This window comes from Dermacentor variabilis, chromosome 5, assembly GCF_050947875.1.
Source record: "Dermacentor variabilis isolate Ectoservices chromosome 5, ASM5094787v1, whole genome shotgun sequence".
NCBI classification, from domain to species: domain Eukaryota; kingdom Metazoa; phylum Arthropoda; class Arachnida; order Ixodida; family Ixodidae; genus Dermacentor; species Dermacentor variabilis.
In genome coordinates, this window is record NC_134572.1 from 8,090,973 (window position 1) to 8,105,059 (window position 14,087).

The following is a 14,087-nucleotide window of genomic DNA, read 5'->3' on the forward strand; positions in this document are numbered from 1 at the left end:
GTGGCTTTTGCAGATCGATCAACATATCGAGCCATCTTAAGAGGGAGGTGGAGCTTATCCTAGATAATTGTAGTGCCCCCACTCCATGCCTAAGCTCTAAAGTGTGGAAGTTTTTTCCTGCCGCCGAACACAACAGCAGGCTTGCAGCCTATGGACGCTGGTGTAATCGCCAATCTTAAGGTCATGTATTGTCACCACGTCCTGGAAAAGTTAGTCTTGTTGATGGACATGGCTATGCGGACAAGCAGGGAGCAACCAGACTTGAAGATCAATTTACTGATGGCCGCACAGTTTATCTTTGGTGCGTGGTCTGAAGTAAGCGCTTCAATGATGTGGAACTGCTTTAGGTAAGCGGGATTTTTCCGGGGCAGCAGTGAATTATACGAAGCCTGTGAAGCTCCCACCGACGAAGTGATGCTTCAACTTTGGTCGGCAGTTGATGAGGATGCTTTAGGACTTGGAAGAGTTTCTACATGCACACAACGCATTAGAAACATCATAACTTTTAACCAATGAGGCCATTGCTGCAGATGTGCTTGCATTGGATAGCGACAGCGACAGTGACGACGGCAGCGATGACGTAGTAGTGCAGGCTGCCTCAACATTGTCCTCGCGGGAGGCCCTGCAGATGATTCAGTCCCTCTGGGGCTTCATTTTCATGAGGGACCTTCCACTGCACTAAGTAGGGCACCTGGATGCCTTGGAGAAGGATGTCGGCAAGCTTTGCGTAAAGCAAGCAATGCTGACAGAGAAGTTTTTTTTTGTGTGTGCAAGCGAAAATTATGTTGCGAGATGCAGGTGGCAATCTTGCCCCAGCATTTCTTCTGGATTTCTCAAACTGAGGATCTGCCGCAGCAACCTTCTGGCATTCTTGAAAGGTCCCTTTTGGGGCCACCAAGGTGATGCCTTGGTGGAGCTCACATGTCACTTGCTGCCTTTGATCTCTGTTTGCAGATGTTATAGCAGTGCCATTCTTGAATGCCGACAGCTGCGGGTTGTTACACGCGATATGAGCGTGCAGGAAGCAGAGTTAAACAGTTAAACAAGTCAGCACAATCAGAAGCTGAATGGGTGGTGGTGGGGGAGAACTGGCCTTATAGCTTTCTCGGAACAGCTACGGCATCTCCCATTTTGATTTTTTTATGCAACCCAGTTATAACAATTAGCGGTTATAACAATGGAATTTTTGTGGCATTTGAATATTGTTGTAAGTGGTTTTGATTGTACATGGTGGTGGGGCTTTCAAAGGCTTGATGAGCACTATCTTGCCTGATGATGATGTTTTTCTGATTGAATTTTTGGCACAGATATGGTGACATTCTGGTCCTGCTTCACAAACATTTTCCGGCCTTGCTGGAATGCAAAAGCTTACCACTCTGAAGGTGCTTCTTCCATTTGAGCAGCAGTTCTGTTAAACGAATTTTCATTCACTGAAATTGCACTACATAATTTTTTCAACATGCTTTGGCTTCACAGCTAATCTTGCCGAATGGAGAGTACAAAGTTCAGTGCAATAAGGGGTTGCAAAAGCAACATACATTTGTCAGTTGCTGATGATCTATGAAAAGCACTATCATAAAGGAACAAACACGACCAGACAGCAAGACCACTGTGTTCACCAGACCACAGGCCATTGACAATTGTGTGCACCAAATTGCTGCATTTGAACATGTGCTGGCAGGCGAAAGAAGGATATGTGTGCAGCTCACGATAGCTCAATGTGAATGTGGGCCTAATGGGCCCGACATAGCATTTCACTGAACAAAATTAGGCAAATTTTATTACTCTATTGCAGCTGCTACATGACAAGGAGAAAGAGTGAGAATTTGTTGGGCAAGAAGCCTCTTATAATATATATGTCATTTAAGCAGATTGTATAACATGATGTACCGTAGTATAATATTTGATATGTTAAATTTTCTTCTCACAATTTTAATTGCAAAAGATTTGGGGGCCCATGCGCTGAGGTGTGTTGTTGCTTTCAAAGGGTTTCAAAGAACCTTGCTTTGCAAGTAGTCCTGATGCATATTAATCTCCCACTGCAGCTCGCTATAGCTGAAGTGGAAGGGCACACTGCACTAATTGAATGAACAGGAGAAATAAAAGCACACCAATATCATGTGCAGGATTCTTATGTGCCATTGAAAAGGTGTCCTGCTCTTACACTCTGTTCACCTGTTGATTTACAGATCGAAAAGGTGTGTCTACTGTCCCTGACTGAGCCCTTGTCATCGCTGTCACCAAGTTCAGAGTACCTGCTAAGAGCTGGTTGGACACCCGACGGCTCTGCGTGAGTGTCTGTTGCCTGTATTAAGATGCATTGCTGCCTTAAAAATCAACCAGTGTGGCTGTCTTTTGTTAAAGGCTCTGTGCAACACTTAAAGTGGAAACAGAACAAACTGGTGGGCTTGTGGTACTGCATAACTTGAGGTATAGCATGAATGGGCCTGCAGGACAACAGAGGCGACAGACACACAGTGCTGTGTCTTCGATCTCCTCTGTTGTCCTGCATACCCATTCATGCTATGCAGTCTAACCCACTTATAACGATACCGGTTTTAACAATATAACAGTTATAACAATGAGAAACTGCGGCATCCCCAACTGTTGTATGTTTTTCATGGTGAAATAATCCGCTTACTACAATGCCCCGATGCTGCGTTATCGGTTATAACGATGAAGTCTGGCTGCTGGGTGTCTGAGCCGAAAGGTAAATGCGAAATTCTTGAAAAAAAGAAAACCAATCAAAAGAAAAAAAAAACGACAAGAAATTCGAGCCGCTGCTTCATGGGCAGCTGTTCTAACAGCTGCCGCGCGGTCATTTTCCAGCCATCTTTGCGCGGCTCTTTCCTGTCGCACTTCCACCCCTCCGAACGCGAATGGCCTGCGCTCATAGCTCTACGCCGCCCCCCCTCCATAACATGAATAGACCGTGCCACCAGTGCCCCAAGCAGATTGCTTACATGTTGCTCACTGGCTCCTCATTCAGCGCTGTTGTGCAAGCAGCTTAATTGCTCACGTACGTCCTTGCTGGTTGCGACGAAATCGTTCCTGGCCACGTGGTACCTCAGCCTTACTTGACTCACTGCCGAAACAGAAGATGGCCGATCCGCCTGCTGATCATCAGCAATGCATGATGTTGCTGGTGAAAAGAACGCACATGGCTATAGATTTGGAAACTAAGTACTTCGAACTGATGAGACAATCGTTGCGAACACGCTTGTATCAGATAGCGACGGCGATGACGCAATAGGGCAGGCTGCCTCAACGCTCTCTTCACAGGAGGCCCGGCAGATGATTCAGTCCCTCCGGGGCTTTGTTTTCGTGAGGAACCTTCCACTGCACTACGTGGAGCACTTAGATGCCTTGGAGAAGGATGTCGGCAACCTTCGCGTAAAGCATGCAAGGCTGATGGACATTGGCTTTTCTCGTGCAAGCCAGTGAGAAGTACGTGGTGAGATGCTTGTGGCGATCTCTCCTCAGCGATTCTTCTGTATTTGTCAATTTGACAGGCTGCCGTGGTTGCCTTCTCGCAATTTCTAAAAGGCCCCTTCTGCGGCCATCAAAGCGATGCCTTGGCGGTGCTCGCATATCGCTTGTCACGCATGACACCTCTTTGCAATTGTTATAGCAGTGCCATTCTTTAATGCCAACAGCCACAGCTTCTCACAAGCGATGGTAGTGCCCAGGAAGCAGTTAAATGAGGGAACGCAATTAGCAGCCGGATGGACGAAGGTGGTGGGGAGGGGCACTGGCCTCCCCGCCATTATAGTTATCTCACATCAGCTCTGCCATCCCCCTATTTTGATTTTTTCATGCAACCTTGTTGTAACAATTATCGGTTATAACAATGGAATTTTCGTGGCACTTGACACATTATAAGTTTGTTCGACTATACCTCAACTTAAAATTAGCTTGTTTAGTTGCTAAAATATACTGCAATAGACTTCCATTAATTCGACTTGGTATAATTTGATTTTTCAGTTTATTTGATCCCAGCCGAAGGTCCCGGCTGGTGTTCATGCATTTCTGTGAGGCCAAACTTTTGTTATTTTGATCCTGATATTGGCCTTTGCCAGGCAATTAGACCTTTACCAGTCTGAGCACATGTGCCTGACCCCTATCTGTGACCACCATAGTTACCCCTTTAGTTGCAGCATCTGTCTCGGCGTGCTTACGGGACAGCGAACGAGTTGAACACGTGGGATCTCCTGTCGAAAACGCCTATTTTCAGCCTGCCCAAAGAAGATTTTCAAGCAATAACTGTAGCTCGCAATGTCTGATTACGGTATCTATCAAATTTTAACACGTGCCTTTTTTTTTTCTCCAAGAATATTGGGCTGAAAATTGCCTGCACGGTAAAATCGGACACACAACCAAAACCACTTTCGCAGTGTTTGTATGTTTAACCGCATAAAGGCACATGCATACTAGCGGAAAATTGCGCGCAGTGCGCCAGTGGCGGCAAAATGCAGCTGCGGCAGAGTGGCAACACCAACTGGTGGCAAGCCACTGCGGCAGTCACATGACAGCATGAAAATCTTGCCTCTTCTCTTTTACTCTGCGTGTAGGTGCGAGATGTCGCATACTTTTTCCTTTGTCTGCTGACAGATCAGTGCTGTGCTTACATTCTTCGTTCTGAACGCAAGTTATGTCTTATGAAGATGGCGACGTTGTTGCCACTAATCCTGATCATGTTGGTCCGCTCCCTTCTGTTGCGGCGTTGCCGCATTAAAAAAAACTAGGAGAATGCGGTACTGAGTGTTGCCTCCGCGTCCTTGTCCTTGGGGTCCATCTTCTCGTACAGAATCGGATATCGCACACAGTCTCCAAAAACCTTTCCATCGTGATGTCTCGGGTTATACTCATGGTTGTAAGAAACAGTCGTAAACCATGACAATCAAAACGAGCGTGAACAAGACCAAAACAAGCGCGAGCGAGAGCTGATGCTAGCAGATCATAGTATGAAATGGGCACGCTGGCTGATACCACATGCGAGTACGAATCGAGCGGTCGGGCAGGTCCGCATGAAACCGCTTTCCCCTGCATGCATGACTGAAGAGGCTGCTCTCATTGGTCTCCAGCGTTTGCGGCTCGCTTGCCGCTGTGGAGAGGTGGGAAAAATCGGTCCGGGACTGATCCCTCCTGTGGCACGAAAAAGCTGCCGCGAGGCAGCTTTCGCAGTGCGGCACGCACATTTTTCTGATAGTGTGTATGTGCCTTAACACGGATGTATTGCAGCAAAGCGGACTTTATAAAACTGCTCATCATGCGACACATATTTAGAGAATTTTTCTTGCTAAAAAGAAAATTCGATGTGCATTAAATTTCTACATTGTTTAGGAGCCTTAATATCATTTCTATGTTAGTTTTCTGCTTTGGACACATTGAAAGTGAGTGCGCATTTGATTTGGGATAGGTTAGAATCTGGAAAATACTGTCCAATGAATCAGCGGGATGTTTTGGTGCTTTTTCGGAATCTTCCATTCGTTCATATGCAGCCCGTTTGAGAGCACTGTAATCACGGCACGCAGGTAGGCATGTCAACTGATTTTTTTTTTTCATATTTCGTGGGCTTTCCTTGGGGTGCACACAAATGATTACACAACAAATTGGAATTTTAAAGCTGCTGGATTAGATGTTTTCTAGAATGCTCTACAATTTTCTTATAGGGAATTTCGGCCCCAAGTTAATGCTTGCAAAATAGCAGTGGTGAAAGCTGCGCCAATCTGCGCCGACTGGAATTTGCTGCACCATACTGCTCCAAAAGGGTCTTTTTTGCTGAAATTGTGCCATTGCTGTGCCACGACCTAGTTTCGGTGTTGCCTGCCCAAATTCACGAACCAGCGATGGCTTCGTGTGAGTGACAGAAACAAATCTCAAAGGCTACGCTTTCGCGGACTGCATGCGGTGGAAGCGATTCGAGGTGCCGGGAGTGCGTCTAGATCACTATCTTTTACACGTAATTTAGTGCGGTGCTTGGTGGCACCTCTGCATTTGTTGATAGCAGCCGCTGTGACAGCCGACAAAATCCAGTTCAACCCCAGTTAGTTTGGTAGCCATGCCGGTCAGTGCTGGTTCTGTTCTGTGGTGTGCGTTGTGCTTGTTCTGTGGTTCTGGTTCCGCAACTTGAGGGCTGATGTATGACGGCGTTCTCCAAGCTAAAAGGTAAGCAATGTCCACCACTCATTTCGTTTGCTTACTTTCAACTTTACTCTCTTTACTGTAAGACTGTTTTCAAGTAAACTTGTGGTAGTTGAGTTTATCATAGGGCTTTGTTAACGCACACATGGTGATTGGCTACCGGACCATGTCGTTAGCAATGCACAGGCCTTTGGTAAAGCTCTTGAATCGGAATGATTGAGTGGCCAAGCCCTTCTTGTATTAAGCGTTTCGGTGGCAAGCATGATTTGAAGCCTTTGTACTACGAGTGCATGTCTGTGTATGTGTTCACACTCCTGATTATGATTCAGAATGTGATATCGGAATGTGCCGAATATCAAGCTTGCGAAGCGACCCAGCGCCATTATGTTGCATGGTTTCGCGCAGCGCAGCCGGCTGGATCATTTTTAGTATGCCGCAATCGACGTCTATTTCCACTGTCAGTTGTCGCGTGCAGCTACATTACATGCACTGGGTGGCTTATCGCATTTTGCAACTGCATTTTTTAGAAATCGCTGGAGTGCTGTAAATTAGAGGACACTTAATCTTCCGGCAGTGTAAGCCGCATTGCATGGAAATAGCTAGTAAATTACAGGGATTAAGCTACAGCACACGCTCTTTTCACAGTGTTGGCAGGCATCGTGTAGGCTTCATTAATAAATTGGCTTTGATCATTCACATCGTGAATTTGGTTCTAGTTCTAGAGCGTACATTTCTATGAACTCAAATACTGACAAAAATTTTCTTTTTAAGTAGTTTCTGCCTCGATCTTCGATTGAACTTTCAAGCTTTTAAGCAACCATTGTTTGCTCAAGAAACTGCATTTGTTTAGAAACCTTTGAAATTTAATTCCTCCTACGTCAACATTGAAGCAAATGAAATAATTGGTCTCCTGTTTTTTCCAGGTCGGCGCAGTAAATTCAGTCAGGACACATTAAACCAAGATGATCAAAACGGTGACCACATTATTGGTGCAGGCCAAGTGACAAGGAAGAGGATGCATACTGCATTGTGTGCAGCTCAACCATACACTGTTTACATCACGGAGCCACAGCAGTCAAATGGCATTCTCAGTGCAAGAGGCACGTAGAGCTTTGCAAAGCTTTGCGTGGGCCTGATGGAAAACTGAAGCGGCCGGCAACTGTTCAGGCTGTGCTCGACTTCTCTGGATCAAGCAGCACCACGTCCCATGCTGACGCAGTAACTGCCAGTGAAGCACATTTTGTTTTGGCTATAACATTGAACCGACTTCTATACAGCTGGGCGGACACAGCGGGACCACTGTATCAAGCAATGTTTCCAGACTCCAAAATAGCACAAGACTTTTCATGCAGCAGGAAGAAGGCATCTTACATTGTCTCGAACTGCCTCGGTCCTTACTTTGAAGGCCTTGTCTTGAAAGAACTTCATCAGTCTGCTGTCTTTTGCAGCGTAGTTGTGGATGAGATGCCCCTGCCAGAGTTGCGTTGTCAGCAGCTCGATGTTCTTGTTCGTTACTTTTAGGGTGTCCTGAAGGAAGTTGTTGTGCAACATTTGCAGTCATTTCGCTTAGGAAGTGCAGCTGCAGATATACTTTTCAAATGTATAAGTGAGGCGTTTGAGAACGTTCCTCGTAGAGGCTTTTTTTCTTTTTTTCAGTGATGGTCCAAATGTCATGAAGTCATTGAAGAAGAAAATTGATGATAATCCTTCACTTCTAGATGTTGGGGAATGCTGGTTGCACAAAGTGCACAATTCGCATGGGCTAGATTTCTTTGATGTTGAAGTTGAAGCTGTGGTGGTTGATACCTACTATTTCTTTAAACACTCAGCGGTGCAGAGCAGTCACCTGAAAGAACAGCAGGGCCTTCTTGGATTGCTGGAGGTTTCTGCGCCACGTCAACAGTCGCTGGCTATCACTTGTGCCAGCTCTGGAACGTCTGCTTGAACAATTGCCTGCTTTAAAGAGTGTACTTGCTGCCCAAACACCAGCACATAGTGGCGGAAGTGTGAAAGATTGCTTAGTGAGGAACTTAAACGACAAAGCTTTTTATTTTAAGGCTCTGTTTGTAAAAGATGCGGCTGAGGTCTTTATAAGTGCCTTACAATACTATTTCAAAAAAGTGAGCCCCTTATTCACATTCTTTACTCGGATTCTATGACACTCGTAAAAAAACGTCTTGGAAGATTTCTCAGACTAAGTACCTTTCATGGCATGTCCGGGTCACAGCTGGCCGACCTCAGCATGGAGTGTTCTCAGTACTGGAAAGCAAGTGTTGAAATTGGTGCTGACATGGTGCATCATGGTGCATCATGGAGCACAGAAGACAGCCGCTTTCCGACTTGGGGCAAGAACATTTTACATCAAGTGTGCCAAGTACCTTTTCAGAAGATTCCGTCTTTGAAGCCATGTTCTTATGCACCCGTCGTGCTTGGAGCCTTGTGCCCCAGTTTCTGAATCTTCGAGAGAGGCCTTCAGACAGCTTGCTAGATATGCACCTTAAGTCATCCCTTCAAGTGATGTGGCATCACTCTTGGATGAAGTGACAGAATTCAGCTTGGATCCATTACCTGAGCATTTGAATGGATGGCTAGATAAGTACTGGCAAAATGTGTTTGAGCACAAGAATGCCAATAATCAAACAAAATACCCCTCGCTAACGAAGCTCGTGAAGGCTCTGCTCTGCTTGCCACATGGGAATGCAGATATTGAACGTGGCTTCACCCAGAACAACAAGGTCCTTCACAAGAGGTCTAGTCTGTCTCTTCAGAGTATAAATGGTATTCGCCATATGCTAGCATTTGCACAAAGATATGGCAGTGACCCTTGCAAATTTGTCATTGGCACAGACGTTCTCGGAGTTGTGAGAAATGCTTCAAAACGCTATTCAGAATGCACTGAACAGCAGGCTCTTAAACGGCTGTGCACTGGTCATGAACTATCTTCAACACCAAGCAAATCTGAAGCACAGGCACGAAGCAAAGCTGTGGATGCAGAGCATGTGCTTAAAAATGCTGAAGAGTTAATTGAGCGGGGGATGAAGATGAAAAATTTCAGTGACATTCAGTAGGCGAGCTGTATTGATGCAAGAGAGGGAGAAAATGGCGGCCAGTGTGAAGCAGCTAGAGTTGGCGAATAAGGCAAAGAAAAGGCAGGGCGGTGCACACTGAAGAATATGCTTGTGTTCAAATTCAAGCACATTACGAGTTCATTTTGCTAGATCGTGTGCCTTTTTAGTGCTTATTGATGTTATTTTTAAGCTGTGCTGGTACAAAAAGGGAAAAGCAGTGATACATTCTGGGCTTTCATTTTTTGTAAAAGCATGTTCTTATGAACATGCTCATGCTGCAAGCAGCTTGTTCCTATTTACAATATTGTAACACCATTTCTGTTAATTTCCTAATATACATTGACCCTGTGATAGTTTGTGTTGAACTATGTGGGATTCTCTCACATCGGTGCTCTTGGGACAAAGGAATGACAACACAGTAGTGCAAACAATCACAAGGGCATTTATTGCACCTTTCATAGATCAATGCCTGCTAGCTGAGTTGCTATCCACAAAACATGCCGATGGGCGCGCGACAAATCTAGAAGTCCGACTCACCGCGAACGCATCGCGAGCGAATATGTTCGCCCCATGCTGGATCCCAACGCCTGGTCATTCGCGTGTACGGTCACGTGGACGGTGGCGCGTTCCAAGGCAGCCACGCGAGGCGGTCTCGTAGAAGCATGGGTCGGCGCGCGGGACGTCCACGCTGCTCCCCGACCCGCCAGGAAAGAGACAGCCCGTTCTACCCTGCGCCCCCAAGTAACCCTGCCGTGAGGCGGCGTTAGCAATGCAACACTCGCGCCATCTCTCGCACTGCGCCCCAACCACATCGACCGCCGCGGGCATCACGCAGGCCACGCGGCGAAGCCGGATTACAGGAGACACGCCATGCGGAAAAAACATCAGGGGACGCGCGAGAGTTGCGCATCCCCACAACTAATAGAATTGGTTTATATATGCGTTTTGTAATGGGGCCGGGGGGGTGTTCTGCTGTTCTTTGGGATAATACTGAATCATGCTTTTGTTGAAAGTTGGCTCCTTCTGTGATGTTTATAGTATTATGACAATCTTTCATTTTTTTTCTGTTACAAAATGTGCTTACATTTTTATTGAAGTTTGCTTTGCTTGCCTATGAAAATAATATATTCTTGCAGTTGTATTGTTCAGGGTTCTTATGACGATTGTATAAACCAGAGGGGACATTTAACTAAATTTGGTGCATTTGGTGTATGCTTTCGTGGAAACCCTACACCTGCTTCAAACACAGACACAGCTGCTCCAAAAGTAGATTTTGCCTGCTCCAATGGCTGCTCCAAAACATTGAAGGCCATTCCCACCACTGAAATAGGTTAATTAATCTTGATTTATTGTGCAATTCAGCAGAATACTAAAAAAAAGTGCGAGTTCATTCTTACAACACCCAATAACATGTACTTGTTGTGACCTCCTAGAGTGCATTAGCAAACTTGGAACTTGTAAACCTTGGCTAAAGTTAGCTGGAACACCCAACATATATATATATATATATATATAGTAATGGAGAAAGAGTGACAACACGTGTTCACCAGGCTGGCTGTTCTATTCTGCCTCGTCGTCTTCTGCTTCCTTGCGCTCGCTGAGTGAGCATCCCCAATTCGAGCTCCACTCTGTGTTTTTTATCCTCGGCCACGCTGCGCACCAGTCGCAGTGTGGCTGAGGGTAAAAACATTGCAACACAATGCGTTGGCGGGCTAGTTGGTGCGAATCCATGAATACTTTGTTTAGCGCAAAGCGACAGGCACAAGAAAGACGACAGGACAAGGCGCTACCAGAACAGCAGGATCAGGAGATGACTCAGACACACAAATATCAGGGCCCACAGTAGAAGAAAGATAGTTCAGCACAATATTGTACAGAGTCCTGATTATATCGCCCGTGCTCGAAAAAAGCTTTTGCGCTCACCGCTGCACTGTTCTTGCTCAAATTTGGCAGAACGGTTGCATTTTGGTATCAACTTCGTTTAGCATAACATTTGGCGCAGTTAATTGCCTGGTTTTTAAAGGCACCCTGAAATGATTTTGACAATTTTGTACAAACATACTGAGTCGTTAGAGGAGATCCTTCTGATCATTAATTGACGCATCTAAGTGCTCCGCATAAAGTGTGTAATTTATTGTAAGGTTTCAAAAAATGTACATCACTGCAGATCGCAGCACACTGCTCAGCTCAATTTTCAGCCGCCCCTAACAATTTGATGTAAATTGCCCTAATGATGCTAGTAGGCCGAGCTATCCAATTGGCTGCCCAGGGCGCGTCATCAATAATTTTGCCAACATTATGATGGACAAACATTGTAATAATCGGAATGTTTGTAAATTTCTTTCTATAAAAAGAAAATAACAAAAGGAGAATGCACAAGAACAATTTCTCGCTACACTTAAACACTTCTGGCACACAGCAAGCGTTGTCTGCTTGTGTTACAACAGGCTCAGTTTTGACGAGAGTTCTGCAGTCAGAGTCGTTCTCAGTCTTTTCACGAGCACTATGATTCGCCTTTGTTGCGTTGTGAGCTGCAAATGTAGCAACTGGCAATATGCCAAGCTGCGACATCGTGTTCCTCTGCAAGTCAGCAGACGAGCGGAGTGGCTGCAGCGCATCGGACTGTCGCTATCCGATCGGCGCCAGGATTTTCGTGTTTGCGGTCATCACTTTACACCGGAGGATTACTACCACAATAGCGCTTCGCAAGTTTGGTATTCAGGTAAACGCAAGCGCAAAAGAATAGCGGCTGGCCGTTTGACTGTGCCATTTCAGGGATGAGCAGAAGTGCAAACGTGAATGATCTGCATGGTGCAGCCACCTGGTGGCACTGAGTTCAACCAAACACAGTAGCAGTAACAAAGTGTATTCTTAGATGCTGGTGTAAATTTTTCGCAGTAGCGTATTTGTTAACAAATTGTTTTTGTAAATGTTTAAAATGTTTTACAATTGTTTAGAGCAATATTGTAATACTACTAAGTCGCCCATAAAAAGAAAAGACAGCATCTGGAATCTGCCGCTTCACCAAGATAACTTCCTGCATTACATTGACCCAGAAATGAGACCGAAAATTCCACGACCACTTCCTCAACACTTAGAGACATTGTACCATCGTCTTCGACTGAACGTGGCATACACGAACAATTATGTGTACCGCATAGGGCTTACCACTAACTAACCCATACTGTGATAACTGTCGCAACTTAGAGACAATTGAGCACATATTACTAGAATGCCCTGCGTACTGCGACGAGCGACAATTTTTTGAGCAACAAATGGACATGATTTGCCACGAACCGTTAACATTACCGATCATCTTAGGTCCAATGCCCGGCCCTTCAAAACAGCGATGGGTTTTGGATTTATTGTTCAAATACCTGTCAGAAATTGGTCTAATAGGAAATCTTTAAAAATTGCACACTTCATATACAAAAGCCTAAATTTACCCGCCATGTCGCCTGTAAATATTAGTATCAGGTCCACTCGGACATTTCATATTTATTTTTATCCTCTTTTTCTCCCACTCTCTTCTGGAATCTTTTAATCCCATTCCCCATCCCTATACAGAGTAGCATGCCAGCGGTTATATACGCGTCGGCAAAATTCTCTGTTTTTCTATTAAAGAGCCCTCTCTCTCTCACTCTCTCTCTCTCTCTCTGTCTCTCTCTCTCTCTCTCTCTGAAGTCGCCCATCAGTATTGCTGATGGACGACTTCAATGCCAGGGTAGGCAAGAAGCAGGCTGGAGACAAGTCAGTGGGGTAGGATCTAGGAATAGCAGGGGAGAGTTATTAGTATAGTTTGCAGAACAGAATAATATGCGGATAATGAATACCTTCTTCTGCAAGCGGGATAGCCTAAAGTGGACGTGGAAGAGCCCGAATGGCGAGACTAGAAATGAAGTAGACTTTATACTCGGTGCTAACCCTGGCACCATACAAGATGTGGAAGTGTTCACCAAGGTGCGCTGCAGTGACCATAGGATGGTAAGAACTCGAATTAGCCTAGACCTGAGTAGGCAACGGAAGAAACTGGTACATAAGAAGCCGATCAATGAGTTAGTGGTAAGAGGGAAAATAGAGGAATTCCGGATCAAGCTACAGAACAGGTATTCGGCTTTAACTCAGGAAGAGGACCTTAATGTTGAAGCAATGAATGACAGTCTTATGGGCATCATTAAGGAGTGTACAATAGAAGTCAGTGGTAACTCCGTTAGACATGATGCCAGTAAGCTATCGCAGGAAACGAAAGATCTGATTAAGAAACGCCAATGTACGAAAGCCTCTAACCCTACAGCTAGAGTAGAACTGGCAGAACTTTCCAAGTTAATCAGCAAGCGTAAGACAGCTGACATAAGGAAGTATAATATGGATAGAATTGAACATGCTCTTAGGAACGGAGGAAGCCTAAAAGCAGTAAAGAAGAAACTAGGAATAGGCAAGAATCAGATGTATGCGTTAAGAGACAAAGCCGGCAATATCATTACTAATATGGATGAGATAGTTCAAGTGGCTGAGGAGTTTTATAGAGATTTATACAGTACCAGTGGCACCCACGACGATAATGGAAGAGAGAATAGTCTAGAGAAATTTGAAATACTACTACTAGTAACGCCAGAAGAAGTAAAGAAAGCCTTGGGAGCTATGCAAAGGGGGAAGGCAACTGGGGAGGATCAGGTAACAGCAGATTTGTTGAAGGATGCTTGGTTGATTGTTCTAGAAAAACTGGCCACCTTGTATACGCAACACATCATGACTTCGAGCGTGCCGGAATCTTGGTAGACTTGAAGACTTGAAAAATTATAGACTGATGAGCTTACTGTCCGTTGCCTACAAAGTATTTACTAAGGTAATCGCAAATAGAATCAGGAACACCTT

At 45.2% G+C, this 14,087-nt stretch overlaps 1 protein-coding gene across 5 annotated transcripts in view; it reads left to right on the forward strand.

Annotated features, from left to right (window-relative positions):
- LOC142582228 (dipeptidyl peptidase 9-like) overlaps positions 1–14,087 on the forward strand; it is a 155,207-nt gene that overhangs the window by 44,488 nt on the left and 96,632 nt on the right. For all 5 annotated transcript variants that reach the window (XM_075691678.1, XM_075691676.1, XM_075691680.1 and 2 more), the window contains one exon: positions 2,190–2,290. In XM_075691678.1, the coding sequence (XP_075547793.1) occupies positions 2,190–2,290 (101 nt within the window). The remainder of the gene's footprint in view (positions 1–2,189; positions 2,291–14,087) is intronic.